This window comes from Oncorhynchus gorbuscha, unplaced genomic scaffold (genome assembly GCF_021184085.1).
Source record: "Oncorhynchus gorbuscha isolate QuinsamMale2020 ecotype Even-year unplaced genomic scaffold, OgorEven_v1.0 Un_scaffold_177:::fragment_2:::debris, whole genome shotgun sequence".
NCBI classification, from domain to species: Eukaryota; Metazoa; Chordata; class Actinopteri; order Salmoniformes; family Salmonidae; genus Oncorhynchus; species Oncorhynchus gorbuscha.
The window spans coordinates 15,937-34,943 of NW_025744901.1; the positions used below are offsets into that span (position 1 = coordinate 15,937).

General features: G+C 44.9%; 1 protein-coding gene across 1 annotated transcript; it reads right to left on the minus strand.

Moving 5' to 3' along the window:
• Positions 1-3,673: 3,673 nt before the first annotated feature.
• On the minus strand, positions 3,674-5,523 carry LOC124017315 (mannosyl-oligosaccharide 1,2-alpha-mannosidase IC-like). The gene has a single exon (XM_046332570.1). The coding sequence runs from the start codon at positions 4,272-4,274 to the stop codon at positions 3,696-3,698; it is 579 nt and encodes a 192-aa protein (XP_046188526.1). The 5' UTR covers positions 4,275-5,523; the 3' UTR covers positions 3,674-3,695.
• Between the last annotated feature and the right edge of the window lie 13,484 nt (positions 5,524-19,007).

Sequence of the window (19,007 nt, forward strand, 5' to 3'; positions counted from 1 at the left end):
CCAAGCAGGATCCCAATGAGGCAGAATATCAGATAGTTAGAAGGATACAGACCCAAATGGAGGCCATTTCCACCTGATGAGGACTAGCAAAGGGAGGGGAGACTTGCTGGGTTGTCTGTCCAAACAGAAACACGCAAGCGCACACACACCTGAACAATTGGCTTTGTTTAGAGGCGTCATGTCAGTTCTGGCCAGGGAAGAGCCCTCGAACATTTACCTGCCATTGTCTCCTGTGCCATCCTGTCTTGGTGGTTGGCACACACAAAAGGGGGGGGGGGGGGGTACTTACCGCCTCTGCATTTTTTTTGAGAACCTGAAGCCAATTCACATTTGGCACGACATGAGCTGAGCGGGCAAACCGTTGGTTTGGGCTGATCATAAGATCACAAGGCAAACCTCTCGCTGCCTTAGCAAGTTATTTTCCCCTCTAATATCAAGTGTTTGTAGCCCTGCTGTTGCAATGTCCGCCACAGCACAGTCAGACAGCAACTCAATATAGCCCGTGGGGACAATTTGCTACTGCTCATTCTTCATCATACTTCATAAATGCCCGGAATATTAAAGGTTTGGATGCATGTTGTTTTTGTGTTTATCTTAAATCTCTATGACTATGTACCCCGACAAACCACAGGCACGGCCTGCATCTGAAATGGCACCCTATTCCCTATATGGTGCACTACTTTTGACCAGGACCCATAGGTCCCTGGCCAAAAGTAGTGCACTATGTAGGGAACAGGGTGCCATTTGGGATACGGCCGTGGGATTGGCATTGTGAATGCGAGGGACCAGGAATAGAGATGATGGTTCTGGAACTCTGCCAAAATGGGCTGAAACTGTGGAATCTCATGTGACAATGGGAAACAGCAAGAACAGATACCACTCCAGGGTTCCCCAATATGAGGCACGCTGTTCGACATAAAAGACTGTCAAATCACCACAAAATCAGCTCAAAGTGATTTTAATTTAGGAAATCTTTTCCCAAGTATTCCCACGCATAAATAGAGAGGCATATGTGATCGTATCCCAACGTAATCAAGGTTTGAAATGATTCTGTTTTTGTCAAATACTATGTCCGTTTGGGATTCTTGGAGTCAATTTGCACTGTACAAATGATTTATAACTACGTTCCGGCCCAACGACCATCAGCTCAAGGAAGAATCGGCCCACAGCTGAATGTAATTGGGGACCCATGCACAACACTATCCTGTAGATAGCCTGGCACTAGAACCAGCCAGAGAGTTGTTAACCTCTATGCTTTTCTAAAGCACTGTGGGTTTTTTTTTGGGGGGGGGGGGGATGTTTCATTCAGTGCTTCATTCAAGGCAGTGCAACTGAAACATACACTAGACTAGAGTGGACACAAATGTTTGGGAGGATGCAGTGGAAATCCCTTCCTTCCAGGTCAGTGGGCCTATACTCAATGACCTCCAGGCAGAAACCTTGCCTATCTCAGCAAAATATAATTGTAAAATGTCACATTGACATTCACTTTCTAAGAGTGCTATCAAAGCTGTAGAAATAAGTCAGGACGTTCCCGCTGATTCAATACTAGGACAAACAGGTTAGTGACCATGGTGTGGGACTGTTGGTTATCACTTAACCACATGACCAAATGACAACATGCCACATCCGTCACATGAAATGTCCCAAAGTCATCCACTTCCTGTTTGTCCCAACACTATCCCCTGCCTCCTCTGCCCTCTCCCCTGTCTCCTCTGCTCTCTCCCCTGCCTCTTCTGCTCTCTCCCCTGTCTCCTCTGCTCTCTCCCCTGTCTCCTCTGCTCTCTCCCCTGTCTCCTCTGCTCTCTCCCCTGTCTCCTCTGCTCTCTCCCCTGCCTCCTCTGCTCTCTCCCCTGTCTCCTCTGCTCCCTCCCCTGTCTCCTCTGCTCTCTCCCCTGTCTCCTCTGCTCTCTCCCCTGTCTCCTCTGCTCTATCCCCTGCCTCCTCTGCTCTCTCCCCTGTCTCCTCTGCTCTCTCCCCTGCCTCTTCTGCTCTCTCCCCTGCCTCCCCTGCTCTCTCCCCTGCCTCCCCTGCTCTCTCCCCTGCCTCCTCTGCTCTCTCCCCTGTCTCCTCTGCTCTCTCCCCTGTCTCCTCTGCTCTCTCCCCTGTCTCCTCTGCTCTCTCCCCTGTCTCCTCTGCTCTCTCCCCTGCCTCCTCTGCTCTCTCCCCTGTCTCCTCTGCTCTCTCCCCTGCCTCCTCTGCTCTCTCCCATGTCTCCTCTGCTCTCTCCTATGTCTCCTCTGCTCTCTCCCCTGTCTCCTCTGCTCTCTCCCCTGTCTCCTCTGCTCTCTCCCCTGCCTCCTCTGCTCTCTCCCCTGTCTCCTCTGCTCTCCCCCTGCCCCCCTCTGCTGCTCTCTCCCCTGTCTCCTCTGCTCTCTCCCCTGCCTCCTCTGCTCTCTCCCCTGTCTCCTCTGCTCTCTCCCCTGTCTCCTCTGCTCTCTCCCCTGTCTCCTCTGCTCTCTCCCCTGCCTCCCTGCCTCCCCTGTCTCCTCTGCTCTCCCCTGTCTCCTCTGCTCTCTCCCCTGTCTCCTCTGCTCTCTCCCCCTGTCTCCTCTGCTCTCTCCCCTGTCTCCTCTGCTCTCCCCCTGCCTCCTCTGCTGCTCTCCCCTGTCTCCTCTGCTCTCTCCCCTGCCTCCTCTGCTCTCTCCCCTGTCTCCTCTGCTCTCTCCCCTGTCTCCTCTGCTCTCTCCCCTGTCTCCTCTGCTCTCTCCCCTGCCTCCTCTGCTCTCTCCCCTGTCTCCCTGCTCTGCTCCCCTGTCTCCTCTGCTCTCTCTCCCCTGTCTCCTCTGCTCTCTCCCCTGTCTCCTCTGCTCTCTCCCCTGTCTCCTCTGCTCTCTCCCCTGTCTCCTCTGCTCTCTCCCCTGTCTCCTCTGCTCTCTCCCCTGTCTCCTCCGCTCTCTCCCCTGCCTCCTCTGCTCCCTCCCTGTCTCCTCTGCTCTCTCCCCTGTCTCCTCTGCTCTCTCCCCTCTCCCCTGTCTCCTCTGCTCTCTCCCCTGAGTCAGTGAGGATGTGTGACACAGTACAGACATACGCTCTCCCTCTCAGGTATTACTGGACTTCCCAGAGCTGAACAACAGGAGGCTGATGCCATACCCCTGGAGGTAGTCCTGTAGCAGTCTGCCCAGAGCAAGTTGGTTATGCAAACATAATAGCAGTGTGTGTGCAGACAGTGCTGTGTGTGTGTTTGCCCCTAAAATCATCTTCATTATCCTCAATGCCTCATATGCATTGCTTCTACACCTGCATTGCTTGCCGTTAGGGGGTTTAGGCTGGGTTTCTGTACAGCCCTTTGAGATATCAGCTGATGTACGAAGGGCGTTATAAATACATTTGATTTGATATCTACAACCAGTGTGTTATGCACTAACAATTATGCATATAATTTTGCATAGTGACTGACGATTTGTGTGATTGTAAGATGTCTAGCCTAAAACCTTATCAGAGATCACAGAGAGCATGTTTGGACCATCTTTTCAATATTATTGGGAGGTGAACCCTCCTTCTGTCCAGTGGCCACATCAAAAACCCTCTTTTCGAAGGCAGCTCCGATGCTGAATTATGCACATGTTGATGACTTGTATATTACATTGCAGTGGCATTTCTTATTGTGACAATTGGTGTGCAATGCCTTGGCGGTTTAGGACTGGGATCCCCCAGCTGTTGTGTAAGATAACTGTATTAACTGTGACTGCTTATCATCTTACCTCCTTGACTTTCTCCCGACGCTGAAGGGTCTGAGGGTCGCTCGGCTTGCCATGTTCGATCCCCAAGGGCGGCTTTAGCAGACATTTTTTAAACTTGTTGTAATCGAAAGAAGTATCCGTGTTGGCACCCTGGTTAGAAGACGAGGTCACTTTCTCATCCTTAGAAGCCGACTCCGTTTTAGACCTCGACAGCGTCATGTCCTCCAACGCTTCCCCGCCAGCGTCTTTCTTATCAGTTTTAGCCTCATTGGTGACAGAGGGCTTGCGGCTCAAGGCTTTGAGTTTTGTGCTCGTCTCCCCTTTGGCCGAGGTGATTCCCCGGAGATGTTCTGGGTCCTTTGCTCCCTTCTTAAGATGCTCCCTCACATCATTCTCAGACCCTACCGTTACTGGTTGGCTCTCCGTCTTTGAGAGAAAAATACGTTTCAAACGGACAGAGTCGGGTAAGAAGAATAAGGCCCCGAAACACAGAGTTACCAAGCCCGAGAGAAAAAGTAGAAAGACGAATTTCTGGGATAGGCGAAGACCCATGCCCGATGCTGACACACCGGGCAACTTTCGGAAAACCATTGAATCAGTATTTCTTTATGATTGCCTTAATTTATTCAGCAGTAGGCTATAGGTTACAATTGTTGTACAACACTCCACTTTCACACCCTCTCCGTTGGAAAGCTCCCCTATGTGTCCTTGTTTCATGTGTAAAAGTTGATATGAGGGGCTGAAAAACGCACCCTTGTGACAAACTGATTGCCACGACTCTCCTTATCGTGCAATCGATTGGACCTGCATAGGTAAAGGTTACCTTTCAAATGTAGCAATCGCGTTTGGCAATGAGACCAAGAATGTGCACATCACATTAGCATGTATTGGTTATGACAGTCATAGCACATGCGTTTGATGTTGTTCTCTTTTTCAATATCTCACATTCACAAAGAAAACGAAGGGTTTCTAATAAACGCCACTGTGTTTGCGTAATCCGCACTAAATCTGTGGATGTGAAATAACGAAAAATGCCAGAATCTACACTAAAATGACACAGATGTTGCGTTACTTTTACGTAGCCTATTGATCATAAAAATGCACCCATCACAAAGCCAAAGTAAAGTTGATCTTATCTTCATTATTCCAAGGCGCGACAATCATTGGCAAATACATCACCGGATGGTAAAAACATGAGTAGAGCGTCTTTATCAGCAGGTCCGTTCATAGCGGTCCCCGTTGCAGGTCACAGAATGATGTGTAAAAACCGAGGAATCACGAGCACAAGCGTCTGGTTTTGTATCCTGTAAGGTAGGCGGATGCTGCTGCTGTATGAACGTGTATATTTATTCATGCCGCCACCGTCAGTTAGAAATCTGCACGTTCTTCAGTCTCTCGTCATATCAGAATACGCAGCACACAACCCACACAGCGAAGGTGAACGAAGACCGTGTCGCATACACGCAAGAATTTGTTTTAGCTTCCAAAAAAATCCGTAGAATGGAGGCTAAAAAAAAACACCATCCAAGAGAGATATAGTGCAGCTTGCAGTTCAATCCCATCAACACATCGTGTCTTCCACTCGCCGTCTACGGTTTGCCTTCCCGTGCGCACCCTTGCTGTACCGTATTCGCCCGCTTGCTCGCCATCAGCGCAGAGAGGTAGAAATATGATATAAAATATAGGCTAGAGTGAAACGAATACTGTCGCTAAACCGAGTGGGTTTGGTCGGGATCTCTTGATGGATACCCACAGCGGCTTGTCAAAACATGGTAAAAGGCATACGAACCCACAGTCGAAGGGAGGACCAGCAGCCGGGGTGTTTATCGGGCTCTCTGGGCGGTCAATTATGAACCAAAGTGGCTGTGGGTCCTATTCCCAGCATTGGATAATCTCATTTTAGCCTACCGACTGGGTGGGGCATATATATCGATAGAATTGTAGATATTAAACTATTCATTACATTAATAACTCAAAGTAGCCAAAATAGTCTTCATGATGAATAGACTTCCGACATGATGTGTATGTCTCTATAGACACAAGACAACATCTAATATGAAAGACCATGACATTGGTCAGATTCAACATGGGATGTGTAATGAAGAATCGTACGGGTCCGTTGCGTAGAACAGTATGCTGATCACACGCCAAAAGTTTGGAAAGTTCTACCTCTGCATATAAGAAGAGAGAGGAGGGGAGATGATAAATTGCAGACCTACTGTTGTCCAGGGACAAAATAAGATAAATGGTCCCAATTAACATGGTGGTAGCCATTAACTAAAGAGCTATGCACAGCACTATCAGACCAACGGGGAGGGTGTGGTGGGCACAATCAGAGAGTTTACAGGACAACTATAATGCATGGTGAACAAAAATAGGTGTTATAGTCGCTCTCGTTCTCTGGGCCTAATAATGCTTAGTTCGTGGAATCTTGGGTACATCTGCTTCAGTGACATTGGGCTCAGAATAATGTTCAAATGTGTGTTGAGCATTTGTTGATGTAATTCTCACGCTCTATTTGACCCCCCCGGGTCTGACTGTCAACACATCTCCCGCTGTAGGTGTAATTCAAGCAGACTAGCTGCTTGTAATATACAGCGAGGAAAGCAAAAGAGGAGAATGAACCGTTAAATGACCCCATGTATTTCTTTACAACGTGGTCTCAGAGCATTTCTTATAATTCTGTATGTAAATCCGAGACACTCCATTTAGTATGATATATTACATTTAGTATGGGATGTATTCATTTGTGGATCCCATCTTCCATTCCGTATGATATGTTATGAATTGCAGTTTGTACATTACGAATTTGCAAAGCGTACAATATGGTACAACATTTGCTAACGTATGATATGTTACCAATTCCAATTTCTTGTAGCTCACGTTAACTAGGTGGCTAACGCTAATGGTAGCTAGCTCTAGGTGTTAAGCTAGGAGTTAGGTTAAAGGGTTAAGGTTATGGGGAATGGTTAGCTAACATGCTAAGTAGTTGCAAAGTAGCTACAAAGTAGTAAGCACTTGCAACGTTGCCAATTAGCCAACATGCTAAATTTGTCCGTGATGAGATTCGAACACACAACCTTTGGGTCGCCAGACGTTCATAAGGTGTCATAACCAGCTATAAATGAACAGAATATATGTCACAACAGGTGTACATATATGGGTCATGACAGTGTTATCACCATGTTATGACAGGCTATGACAAGTTATGTCAGCTGTTATGACATATACGACATGGTTATTATGGTGTCATAACATGTTACGACACTGGGTGTCAAGTCAAATGTTACCAATCAATGTGTTTCAATGGTGCAAGTTGCAGTTGAGTTGGCATGGAGATCTGTATGGCAGTGACAGGCTAGTTTATCATGAGGATAAACGAGATATATAATACACTCCCAGCTCTCTTATTGCAAGCAAGGTGTATCATTCAGTGTGTCCTTGAAAGGACATGTCTTTGTGCCTTGCTTTCTCTCATTGTTGAAACAGTACAGTTCTGAGTGGATGGGTTCACTGCATGGATATCATGTCATACATACTGAATGTTGGTGATCCACAAAACAGCCTTGGCACATATGGAAAACAGTGTTGTTGGCTGAATAAGGACCACATTGGATCACGAGTGCGCGGAAAATACATACTGGACATACATTCCTCACTTCAGAGGGGAATCACATTGTCCTCTATAATCATTACCCACTGGGCACACACTGGCCGAATCAAAGTCGTGTCCACGTCTTTTCAATCAAATTACGTTTCAGCCAACATGGAATAGGCGTTAAATTGACGTATGTGCCCAGTGGGTAAACAATGATATAAACTTTGTCAGGAAAGACATCTCTTTGTGGTATAGACGAATTGAGTCGTCTGTTTATTAGCCTTCCTTTTCCCTGTTCATCTACATTCAGATCTAGGATTTGGCATGCGCACGTCGCCATACCATTGGGGCTTATGTAATGATCCATCGATACGCCTATCCTCCCATTCGTTTGGACTCAGTTTGATCACAGAGTCGGGCTGTTCTGTGATGCATAAACTCTTCCGTTTGACGGGAAGACGTATGCCTTGTTCCCGTATTCAAACTTTCACCCTGCCGTACCAATGATGCAAGGTTTTATTCATTGTTCAAGTGGAAAAAGTCCATCTCTGTGTCTTGTTCATTCTAATGCATCAAGCAGAGTTGTTGTGGAGACGTATTGGCCTGTGCCAGCGTTGTCTGGATTGATAATATCACAGTCGCTGCTATTTCTTTTTTTTTAAGCACCCGGGCAAAATTAACCCTGACACTGGAACTAATGGATATAGAGCACGTCTGATGTTTGTTGCTCGACTACGCCAATCAATCCCGTGGGGAGTATAGAGGCCATTTTGACTTGTTGCACAGGGGACAGACCGATAGAGATAGTAGTGCTGACGGCACAGTCTCGGCGTGTGAGAGAAACCAGCAAGGGCTGCACGTCAGGACAACTTATAGAGGGCGAACTAAAGGAGACGGTTGGTGTAGGACAAACTGTCCTCCTAATGTGAGAGAGTCTGAAAGCCCTTCATATCGCCAACCTTGTGCGATTCGTTTACATGACTGTGGCAGCGCAGACCTCTAACCACTTTGTGTCCAGCTCTTCCAGGGACAGGTCTTACGTTAGGGCTTGTGTAAGGCCTACAGTACAGTATATGCCGATAATTCATGGCCATGTGCAAATCCCAACACATTGATATAAAATAATCTGCTGGTCAGGATTTTCCTAAGTGGACGACGAATAGCAGGTAGACGTTCGTCTGCGGGCCTATTCATCTAGGTTGCTTCATGCTGGACTATTAGATCACTGAGAAGCTGGGAACTCACCTGACGTCCAGTGCATGTTTCGCTGGCTCCAATTAATTTCAAAACATTATTCTGAGGAGAATGGCTTACTGTTTCTATTACCTAAACCAATCATTAGCCAGCCAGCCATACATTACAGTGGGTATATGGACCATGGAAATGAGAAGTGCACAAATGCAATCGCAAACCCCTAATGCTATTGCCGACAGACCATTAAGGGAACGGAATGAACCGTATTACTTCTTGTGGTTAAAATGTCGTTATGTGCTAGCCAGCCCGTTCTCAATCAAACAAACCAGTGGAATACAATTTGAAACAATGGAATCTCGTTTTAAAAGGCTGCTCTGTGCTTCTAGGATAGGGCACAGCACCATCTTCTGGCTGCTCTAGCCTAATGTCTTTCGGGAATGTGGTCTCATCGAGCATGTCTGGATGAATGCTATCTCATTGGACATCACTTTTTTGGCCTGGCTTCCTCTAGACTCACTGACCTTGCAACCTCACTGCACATCAATGTGTATCATTCAGAGAATGTGCTTGCTCTGCACCAGCTGCCCTACAAAAGGGTTATTTGTTTTATGTCCAAAAGTACAATAACACTTAACTGGTTCCAATGTAGCACCCAAAGGGGTACTCCAGGAATGGCAAATAATACCCTCAAAATGATTATTCCTCCGTTTGCTTCAGCTATGTTTGGAAATGATGGGAAATAAAAATGACTTTAATTAACAGTCTTATTCCACGTGAAAGACACCTACTCCCAACATTAAAAGGTGATCAAGAGGAAATAAACAGAAGTATTCATGCAAATAGTGCACATTTATCTTGTCCCGCCATATTAGAGAGCCTTGTGGGTCCTCAACGGCAAGCCGCTTGACAAGCAAATGGGTCACGGCGAATTAACTGCGGCATAATATGAATAAATAGATTGATGCTTTTGGTCTAGGCCCCTTGTGCATATTTGGGTCATTCCACTAAATGAGTGTATTTGGCGTCCATTTGATATTTTAAGTAGAACATTTGCACCAATATTTAATTTTAAAAGCCTGTCATATTAAATGAAGTGCTCTTTAATATAGACCACAAGGAGAATGCAATTACATCTAGGGAGATCTTACCTCACTTATCCCCAAAATGTCTCCAAGTTTTCACCATAATTGTAGAGCCCTAGTTATTTATTTGCTTTCACAAAGTCATTTCTGGAGATTGTTATTCATTTGTGATTAGCGATTCATTTACATCTGACCCTCATTTTAAAGTCAACCGTGTTACGTGAACTCAACTCTCATTTTAATATGGTGAAACTACTCATTAAAAAAAAAAATCTAAAGAAACATGGAACATTAATAGTCAAATCAGTTTAAAAGCAAGTGAGCTGGTTCTACTCCTTTTTCCCATTTCTCTGGTGAAAAACTGAGTGGGAAAAGCATAACACATTAACCATGTTACCCATAGATAGACAGACAGGCTGCATATGTCTTAACAATCTGAACTCGTTGGCTTGAATTCAATTGCCCCTCCCTGTTGCACACAACAAGCTTCCATTGCTCCAGTCACAAGGGAATTTATGGCTGATTTATGATGAAATCGTCAACCCTGTTTTGGTCAATCCTGTTACTTTATTTGGCACTTACCCTTAGTCCTTTTTTATTCAACTTCTTGAGATGGGAAAACATTTTTGTTATGAAGTTGAACATGAGCTCTTTATCACAGAATGTTAATTAACATGTGAAATCAAATATTATTATTTTTTTACCAAGTTAACACTTCTCAAAAAGTCACAGAATTGGTGGAATGACCCATTTCACACTCCCGGTGTGAATTGGCTGTGCTGTGCCAGGATGCCAGTACAATTTTGGCAGGGCAGCCACCTCAATCTGGGTTTAATTCGGAGTGTCAAAAACAAATATAGGGCACATTAAATTAAAGTCGAGCATCCAGTTTGTTACAAAAATACAAACTTTATTGAACTTTTCCAATGTTTCCAAAACTCAAAAAGAAAACTATGAGTGACTGGGGCTATCACATCATATTTCACCCCTCTCGCTTCACTCAACAACAACAAAAAATGCAGGGTTATAGCCACAATCTCTATTGTGCAATTCCGTAAGAAATACACTCCTTGACATAGCATCCCAGAAACACAATGCTTTAATCAATGTATTGTCCCTCCTTTGTGAAGCAAGTGCAGGCAACGCCATAGGGTTGAAGGTTCTCCATCAGCCCCAGATAGTTCCACCCAGCATGTTGTGCTGCCGTCTGTCCTGAGCTGTGTCGCTGTCTGTGTGGCAGGCCTGTCTGTGTGGCTGGCCTGTCTGTGTGGCTCTGTGTGGCAGGCCTGTCTGGCTGATAGGCTGAAGAGGACCAGCAGACAGTTATTAATGGCTGCCCATTATTTTAATCTGCTCCTGAGGTAGTGGTTTACACACTAGGGGCTCATTGTATTTCCTGCTGGTCAATATTCTGCTCTTTTAACCCTTGACAGAGGAGAGACCTTACTAGTTGTGACCCAGGGGTCGCTGTGTCCATGTTATATTTGCTGTATTTGATGCTTCAGGAAGAGCTACCTTCCGCTATTTTGATGTGGAGTAGCTAATGCCTCTCAGGGCCTTTCAACAGAAGATCCGACGGCCTCGAGTTCTCATTAATGGAAGGAAAACAAAAGAATGTCTCTGATTTTCTTTGCTCATCATGTAGTATTTGGTAAGATCGAAGGGAATGGTGTTGCATTTTCCCCTGGAGATTTCAATAGACTCCTATGTAACTTGTAACTAGTCACTGAAATGCTCACCGTCAATTGTTTGTTTTTCATCCTGGCAGTTGTCGTGCCTTGATCCTCGAGAGCCAGATTAGCAGCTTTGACTTCTGACTTCAGGGGATGGACTCTCCAAGTTGCATCATGATCCATCCCTGACTTGTTTTAACCACTGGTAATTACTGTGATATTGACACATTGTTTTCCCAACGAACAGCCAATTAGATACAAAGAACATCCAATGGCTCACTGGTCGGAGCCTGTTTATTTAGATCTTATTTACCCCAGTGAGAATCCCCCCCCCAACCATATATTTAAATCCAAAGGCTGCTTCGGTGGTGGTGTGCTGGGGCTGTTGTGGGCTGCCCTCAACTGGTGCTGTCAGTCAAAATCAAATCAAATTGTATTTGTCACATACACATGGTTAGCAGATGTTATTGCGAGTGTAGCGAAATGCTTGTGCTTCTAGTTCCGACAATGCAGTAATAACCAACGAGTAATCTAGCTAACAATTCCAAAACTACTACCTTATAGACACAAGTGTAAGGGGATAAAGAATATGTACATAAAGATATATGAATGAGTGATGGTACAGAGCGGCATAGGCAAGATGCAGTAGATGGTATCGAGTACAGTATATACATATGAGATGAGTATGTAAACAAAGTGGCATAGTTTAAAGTGGCTAGTGATACATGTATTACATAAAGATGCAGTATATGATATAGAGTACAGTATATACATATACATATGAGATAAGTAATGTAGGGCATGTAAACATTATATTAAGTAGCATTGTTTAAAGTGGCTAGTGATATATTTTACATCAATTCCCATTATTAAAGTGGCTGGAGTTGAGTCAGTGTGTTGGCAGCAGCCACTCAATGTTAGTGGTGGCTGTTTAACAGTCTGATAGAAGCAGTCTTCTGGGCGTTGGTGATGATTGAAGGGGTGTTACTGCTGTGACTTTGGTGGTTTCTGTTGATCGTCACCAACTTCTTAAGTACCAGAACTGGTAAAGCATGTGTCTGTTGCCCCCTTCTCTTTGTCATGGTCCTTCGAGACGGATATGAAAAACTACCTCAGAACAACGACCGACTGACATGAGTCTCAGTCCACTTTCCCATTAGTAGGTTTATCCAGCTCTTATTTTTCAATGGAATCCATTTCTATTTTATTGTATTTGTTTCCACCTTTATTTAACCAGGTAGGCTAGTTGAGAACAAGTTCTCATTTGCAACTGCGACGTGGCCAAGATAAAGCATAGCAGTGTGAACAGACAACAGAGTTACACATGGAGTAAACAATTAACAAGTCAACAACACAGTAGAAAAAAGGGGTGTCTATATACAATGTGTGCAAAAGGCATGAGGAGGTAGGCGAATAATTACAATTTTGCAGATTAACACTGGAGTGATAAATGATCAGATGATCATGTACAGGTAGAGATATTGGTGTGCAAAAGAGCAGAAAAGTAAATAAATAAAAACTGTGGGGATGAGGTAGGTGAAAATGGATGGGCTATTTACCAATAGATTATGTACAGCTGCAGCGATCGGTTAGCTGCTCAGATAGCTGATGTTTGAAGTTGGTGAGGGAGATAAAAGTCTCCAACTTCAGCAATTTTTGCAATTCGTTCCAGTCACAGGCAGCAGAGTACTGGAACGAAAGGCGGCCGAATGAGGTGTTGGCTTTAGGGATGATCCGTGAGATACACCTGCTGGAGCGCGTGCTACGGATGGGTGTTGCCATCGTGACCAGTGAACTGAGATAAGGCGGAGCTTTACCTAGCATGGACTTGTAGATGACCTGGAGCCAGTGGGTCTGGCGACGAATATGTAGCGAGGGCCAGCCGACTAGAGCATACAAGTCGCAGTGGTGGGTAATATAAGGTGCTTTAGTGACAAAACGGATGGCCCTGTGATAAACTGCATCCAGTTTGCTGAGTAGAGTGTTGGAAGCGATTTTGTAGATGACATCGCCGAAGTCGAGGATCGGTAGGATAGTCAGTTTTACTAGGGTAAGTTTGGCGGCGTGAGTGAAGGAGGCTTTGTTGCGGAATAGAAAGCCGACTCTTGATTTGATTTTAGATTGGAGATGTTTGATATGGGTCTGGAAGGAAAGTTTGCAGTCTAGCCAGACACCTAGGTACTTATAGGTGTCCACATATTCAAGGTCGGAACCATCCAGTGTGGTGATGCTAGTCGGGCGTGCAGGTGCAGGCAGCGATAGGTTGAAAAGCATGCATTTGGTTTTACTAGCGTTTAAGAGCAGTTGGAGGCCACGGAAGGAGTGTTGTATGGCATTGAAGCTCGTTTGGAGGTTAGATAGCACAGTGTCCAATGACGGGCCGAAAGTATATAGAATGGTGTCATCTGCGTAGAGGTGGATCAGGGAATCGCCCGCAGCAAGACCAACATCATTGATATATACAGAGAAAAGAGTCGGCCCGAGAATTGAACCCTGTGGCACCCCCATAGACTGCCAGAGGACCAGACAGCATGCCCTCCGATTTGACACACTGAACTCTGTCTGCAAAGTAATTGGTGAACCAGGCAAGGCAGTCATACGAAAAACCGAGGCTACTGAGTCTGCTGATAAGAATCTGGTGATTGACACAGTCGAAAAGCCTTGGCAAGGTCGATGAAGATGGCTGCACAGTACTGTCTTTTATCGATGGCGGTTATGATGTTGTTTAGTACCTTGAGTGTGGCTGAGGTGCACCCGTGACCAGCTCGGAAACCAGATTGCATAGCGGAGAAGGCACGGTGGGATTCGAGATGGTCAGTGACCTGTTTGTTGACTTGGCTTTCGAAGACCTTAGATAGGCACGGCAGGATGGATGGATATAGGTCTGTAACAGTTTGGGTCCAGGGTGTCTCCCCTTTGAAGAGGGGGATGACTGCAGCAGCTTTCCAATCCTTGGGGATCTCAGACGATATGAAAGAGAGGTTGAACAGGCTGGTAATAGGGGTTGTGATAATGGCGGCGGATAGTTTCAGAAATAGAGGGTCCAGATTGTCAAGCCCAGCTGATTTATACGGGTCCAGGTTTTGCAGCTCTTTCAGAACATCTGTTATCTGGATTTGGGTAAAGGAGAACCTGGAGAGGCCTGGGCGAGGAGGCCGGAGCTGTTGGCCGAGGTAGGAGTAGCCAGGCGGAAGGCATGGCCAGCCGTTGAGAAATGCTTGTTGAAGTTTTCGATAATCATGGATTTGTCGGTGGTGACAGTCTTCCCTAGCCTCAGTGCATTGGGCAGCTGGGAGGAGGTGCTCTTGTTCTCCATGGACTTCACAGTGTCCTAGAACTTTTTGGAGTTGGAGCTACAGGATGCAAATTTCTGCCTGAAGAAGCTGGCCTTAGCTTTCCTGACTGACTGCGTGTATTGGTTCCTGACTTCCCTGAACAGTTGCATATCGCGGGGACTGTTCGATGCTATTGCAGTCCGCCACAGGATGTTTTTGTGCTGGTCGAGGGCAGTCAGGTCTGGAGTGAACCAAGGGCTGTATCTGTTCTTAGTTCTGCATTTTTTGAACGGAGCATGCTTATCTAAAATGGTGAGGAAGTTACTCTTAAAGAATGACCAGGCATCCTCACCTGACGGGATGAGGTCAATGTCCTTCCAGGATACCCGGGCCAGGTCGATTAGAAAGGCCTGCTCACAGAAGTGTTTTAGGGAGCGTTTGACAGTGATGAGGGGTGGTCGTTTGACTGCGGCACCGTAGCGGATACAGGCAATGAGGCAGTGGTCTCTGAGATCCTGGTTGAAGACAGCGGAGGTGTATATGGAGGGCCAGTTGGTCAGGATGACATCTATGAGGGTGCCCTTGCTTACAGAGTTAGGGTTGTACCTGGTGGGTTCCTTGATGATTTGTGTGAGACTGAGGGCATCTAGCTTAGATTGTAGGACTGCCGGGGTGTTAAGCATATCCCAGTTTAGGTCACCTAACAGAACAAACTCTGAAGCTAGATGGGGGGCGATCAATTCACAAATGGTGTCCAGGGCACAGCTGGGAGCTGAGGGGGGTCGGTAGCAGGCGGCAACAGTGAGAGACTTATTTCTGGAGAGAGTAATTTTCAGAATTAGTAGTTCGAACTGTTTGGGTATGGACCTGGAAAGTATGACATTACTTTGCAGGCTCTCTCTGCAGTAGACTGCAACTCCTCCCCCTTTAGCAGTTCTATCTTGACGGAAGATGTTATAGTTGGGTATGGAAATCTCTGAATTTTTGGTGGCCTTCCTGAGTCAGGATTCAGACACGGCAAGGACATCTGGGTTAGCAGAGTGTGCTAAAGCAGTGAGTAAAACAAACTTAGGGAGGAGGCTTCTGATGTTGACATGCATGAAACCAAGGCTTTTTCGATCACAGAAGTCAACAAATGAGGGTGCCTGGGGACATGCAGGGCCTGGGTTTACCTCCACATCACCCGCGGAACAGAGAAGGAGTAGTATGAGGGTGCGGCTAAAGGCTATCAAAACTGGTCGCCTAGAGCGTTGGGGACAGAGAATAAGAGGAGCAGGTTTCTGGGCATGGTAGAATATATTCAGGGCATAATGCGCAGACAGGGGTATGGTGGGGTGCGGGTACGCCGGAGGTAAGCCCAGGCACTGGGTGATGATGAGAGAGGTTTTATCTCTGGACATGCTGGTTGTAATGGGTGAGGTCACCGCATATGTGGGAGGTGGGACAAAGGAGGTATCAGGGGTATGAGGAATGGGACTAGGGGCTCCATTGTGAACTAAAACAATGATAACTAACCTGAGCAACAGTATACAAGGCATATTGACATTTGAGAGACATACAGCGAGGCATACAGTAATCACAGGTGTTGAATTGGGAAAGCTAGCTAAAACAGTGGATGAGACAACAGCTTATCAGCTAGCATAACAACAGCAGGTACAATGGCATTGACTAGGCAACGGGGCCGACAGATAAAACAAACAAGCAGAATGGAGTACCGTAATTAATGGACAGTCCAGCGTGCATCAGCTATGTAGCCAAGTGATCAGAGATTTAATATAAGAATGTGGAGCTTTCCAAAAGGGATGGTGAACCTTGGCAGTTGGGGGATTCTGAATCCCATTGTTTAGCTGTGTGGCTTGTGTGTGATAATTGCATGTTTGTAAATGTCATCCACAGCAAATCAATAAACCCATCATTGACATGTCTACCCCCAGTCCAATTTCATTAGGGTCATTGTTAGAACCAGAGGGGTACACTATAAAGCAGGATCAATGAGTTAGGGTCATTGTTAGAACCAGAGGGGTACACTATAAAGCAGGATCAATGAGTTAGGGTCATTGTTAGAACCAGAGGGGTACACTATAAAGCAGGATCAATGAGTTAGGGTCATTGTTAGAACCAGAGGGGTACACTATAAAGCAGGATCAATGAGTTAGGGTCATTGTTAGAACCAGAGGGGTACACTATAAAGCAGGATCAATGAGTTAGGGTCATTGTTAGAACCAGAGGGGTACACTATAAAGCAGGATCAATGAGTTAGGGTCATTGTTAGAACCAGAGGGGTACACTATAAAGCAGGATCAATGAGTTAGTCAGCTAACTTCGATAAACAACCAGGAATAACTGTTCATTTAAAAAAAGGTAAACATCGGTATTTGTTTTTGGTTGATGAATCGACTTCAAGCTTATGGTCCTGAGAACTAAAAAGTTATTTCAGAATAGTCAGGCAAATTAGCTGGCCACGGTGCTGCTTTGTTGTAGGGCGTCAATTTTGCTCTTCATTTCGGATGCACAACCGACCAAGGACAGACGCAAGGAAAGTATTTTGACAGAGAGATGGTTATTGACCATGGGCTAACAGTTCCCCACAGGTTTCTCTCAGCCTTCTCAAATGTGAAGTCCTCATGCGTTGGCTTAAGATAATTGAGGAAATAATCCTCTCATAGTGGACCTCTAGAGCCTGTTCGGTTTACTAGATTCAATTTCAAAAACACTCTCTTGATAGGAACATTAAAGCAATGGCTTTTTAATGGCCAAAACAGCTTTACAGTGGGTATATGGGAATGAAAATAGAATGCAATAAACCATTTAGCCGATGGAATTTGAACACTGTAAACCGTATTCCCTATCAACTGCAGTGATTAAACGTCCATGTTTCCTAGGTAGTTATAAAAAGAAAAAGAAATGGGATACAAATCTAAAATTGTAAAGCCTGCTCTGTGTTACTAAAGATAGGGCTCACCCATCAGCAGAACCCAAGTCCATTTTTGGTTGCACAGCACCATCTTCTGGCTGTTCTCAGGAATGACAGATAAAACCCTGCCCTGAAACTGCTGAATGTAAAAAGTATCAAATATATGACAAACAGTCAAATGTATTATTCCACCGACTCCAACATTAAAAAGGTGGTCAAAGGACAATAAGGGTGTATTCAGGGTAAGAGCACATTTGTCCTGTCCCACCATATTCGGGACAGTATTGCGGGTCCTCACGCAAGCCGTTTGGCAAGCAGAAAACAGGACCAAATAGACAGGGGAAATCGACAGAGTCAAAATGTGTTGCTAAGTCTGGCATATTTAGCAGTCTCGATGCCTGCTGCGCCAGAGAATGTAGGCGAATGAAAATCTTGTCAGGGCAGCTAATTCATTCTAGGAGGGTCAAAAAACAACAACATCCAATTAGAGTAGGCCAAGCATCCACAGTAATGTATTGTGTTCCAAAAGTAAGACATGATTCACAAAAATCGTCAAAACCCTAGAGAGAAAATGCATCAAAGTGCAATGTTTACTTTGTCTAGTTATTGTACAGGTTTGCTGTAATATGATGGTACACCACTCCCCCGTTCTGCAAATATTAAGAATGACATGTTAGTAATGTACTGGGGAATGTACACAGAAGTACATGCAGTACCAGTCATAAGTTTGGACACCTACTCATTGAAGGATTTTTACTTTATTTTGTACTATTTTCTACTTTGTAGAATAGTGAAGACATCAAACTATGAAGTAACACATATGGAATCATGTAGTAACCACGAAAAGTGTTAAAGCAAAATATATTTTATATTTGATAATGCCAAGAGCGTGCAAATCTGTCAAGGCAAAAAGGGTGGCTTCTTTGAACCTCAAATATATTTTGATTTGTTTAACACTTTTTTGGGGTCACTACATGATTCCATGAGTTTTATAGTGTTGATGTCTTCACTAAAATTGTTGTTTTTTTTTATCAAGAAAAACCCTTGAATGAGTAGGTGTGTCCCAAACCTTTGCTTGGTACTGTAGTTGTAGCATACTTTAGCCAGGGATTCAATGCAAGGCGCTGTTAGTCCGCAATTTACGCTTGAGAGGACATGAGCAGCGTTTACCCTAAATGTGATCTCCGCAAATGCTATGGAAATGACTTGAAAAGGCCATTGTTGGCTGTATAGTGCTGCACGCTATATAGCACCTCCTGCACTGAATCCCAGACTCTTTCTTTATAGCCGGCCTTTGAAGCAAATGATGTCTACTTTTACTGGAGAATCAATAATTGTATTGCAGAAAAAAAAACATTGTATCAGAGAAACATTTTTTAAATAAATTGCAACTTTAATTTGGTATATCGTTTCATTTCAACATTACTGCATTAGTTTTGTTTTCGTAATATAAGGATGGAATACTTACGCTAGGCTAACCGACAACACAGTGCACAGATGTCACTAGTGTCACTTTCCATACAGTTTGATGTTTGTACAGTAACATATATTTATATAACATATCAACGTATATATTTGAATTCACTTG

Excerpts from the sequence above, each read along its gene's own strand:
- LOC124017315 (XM_046332570.1), bottom strand. The coding sequence starts at position 4,274 with ATGGTTTTCCGAAAGTTGCCCGGTGTGTCAGCATCGGGCATGGGTCTT.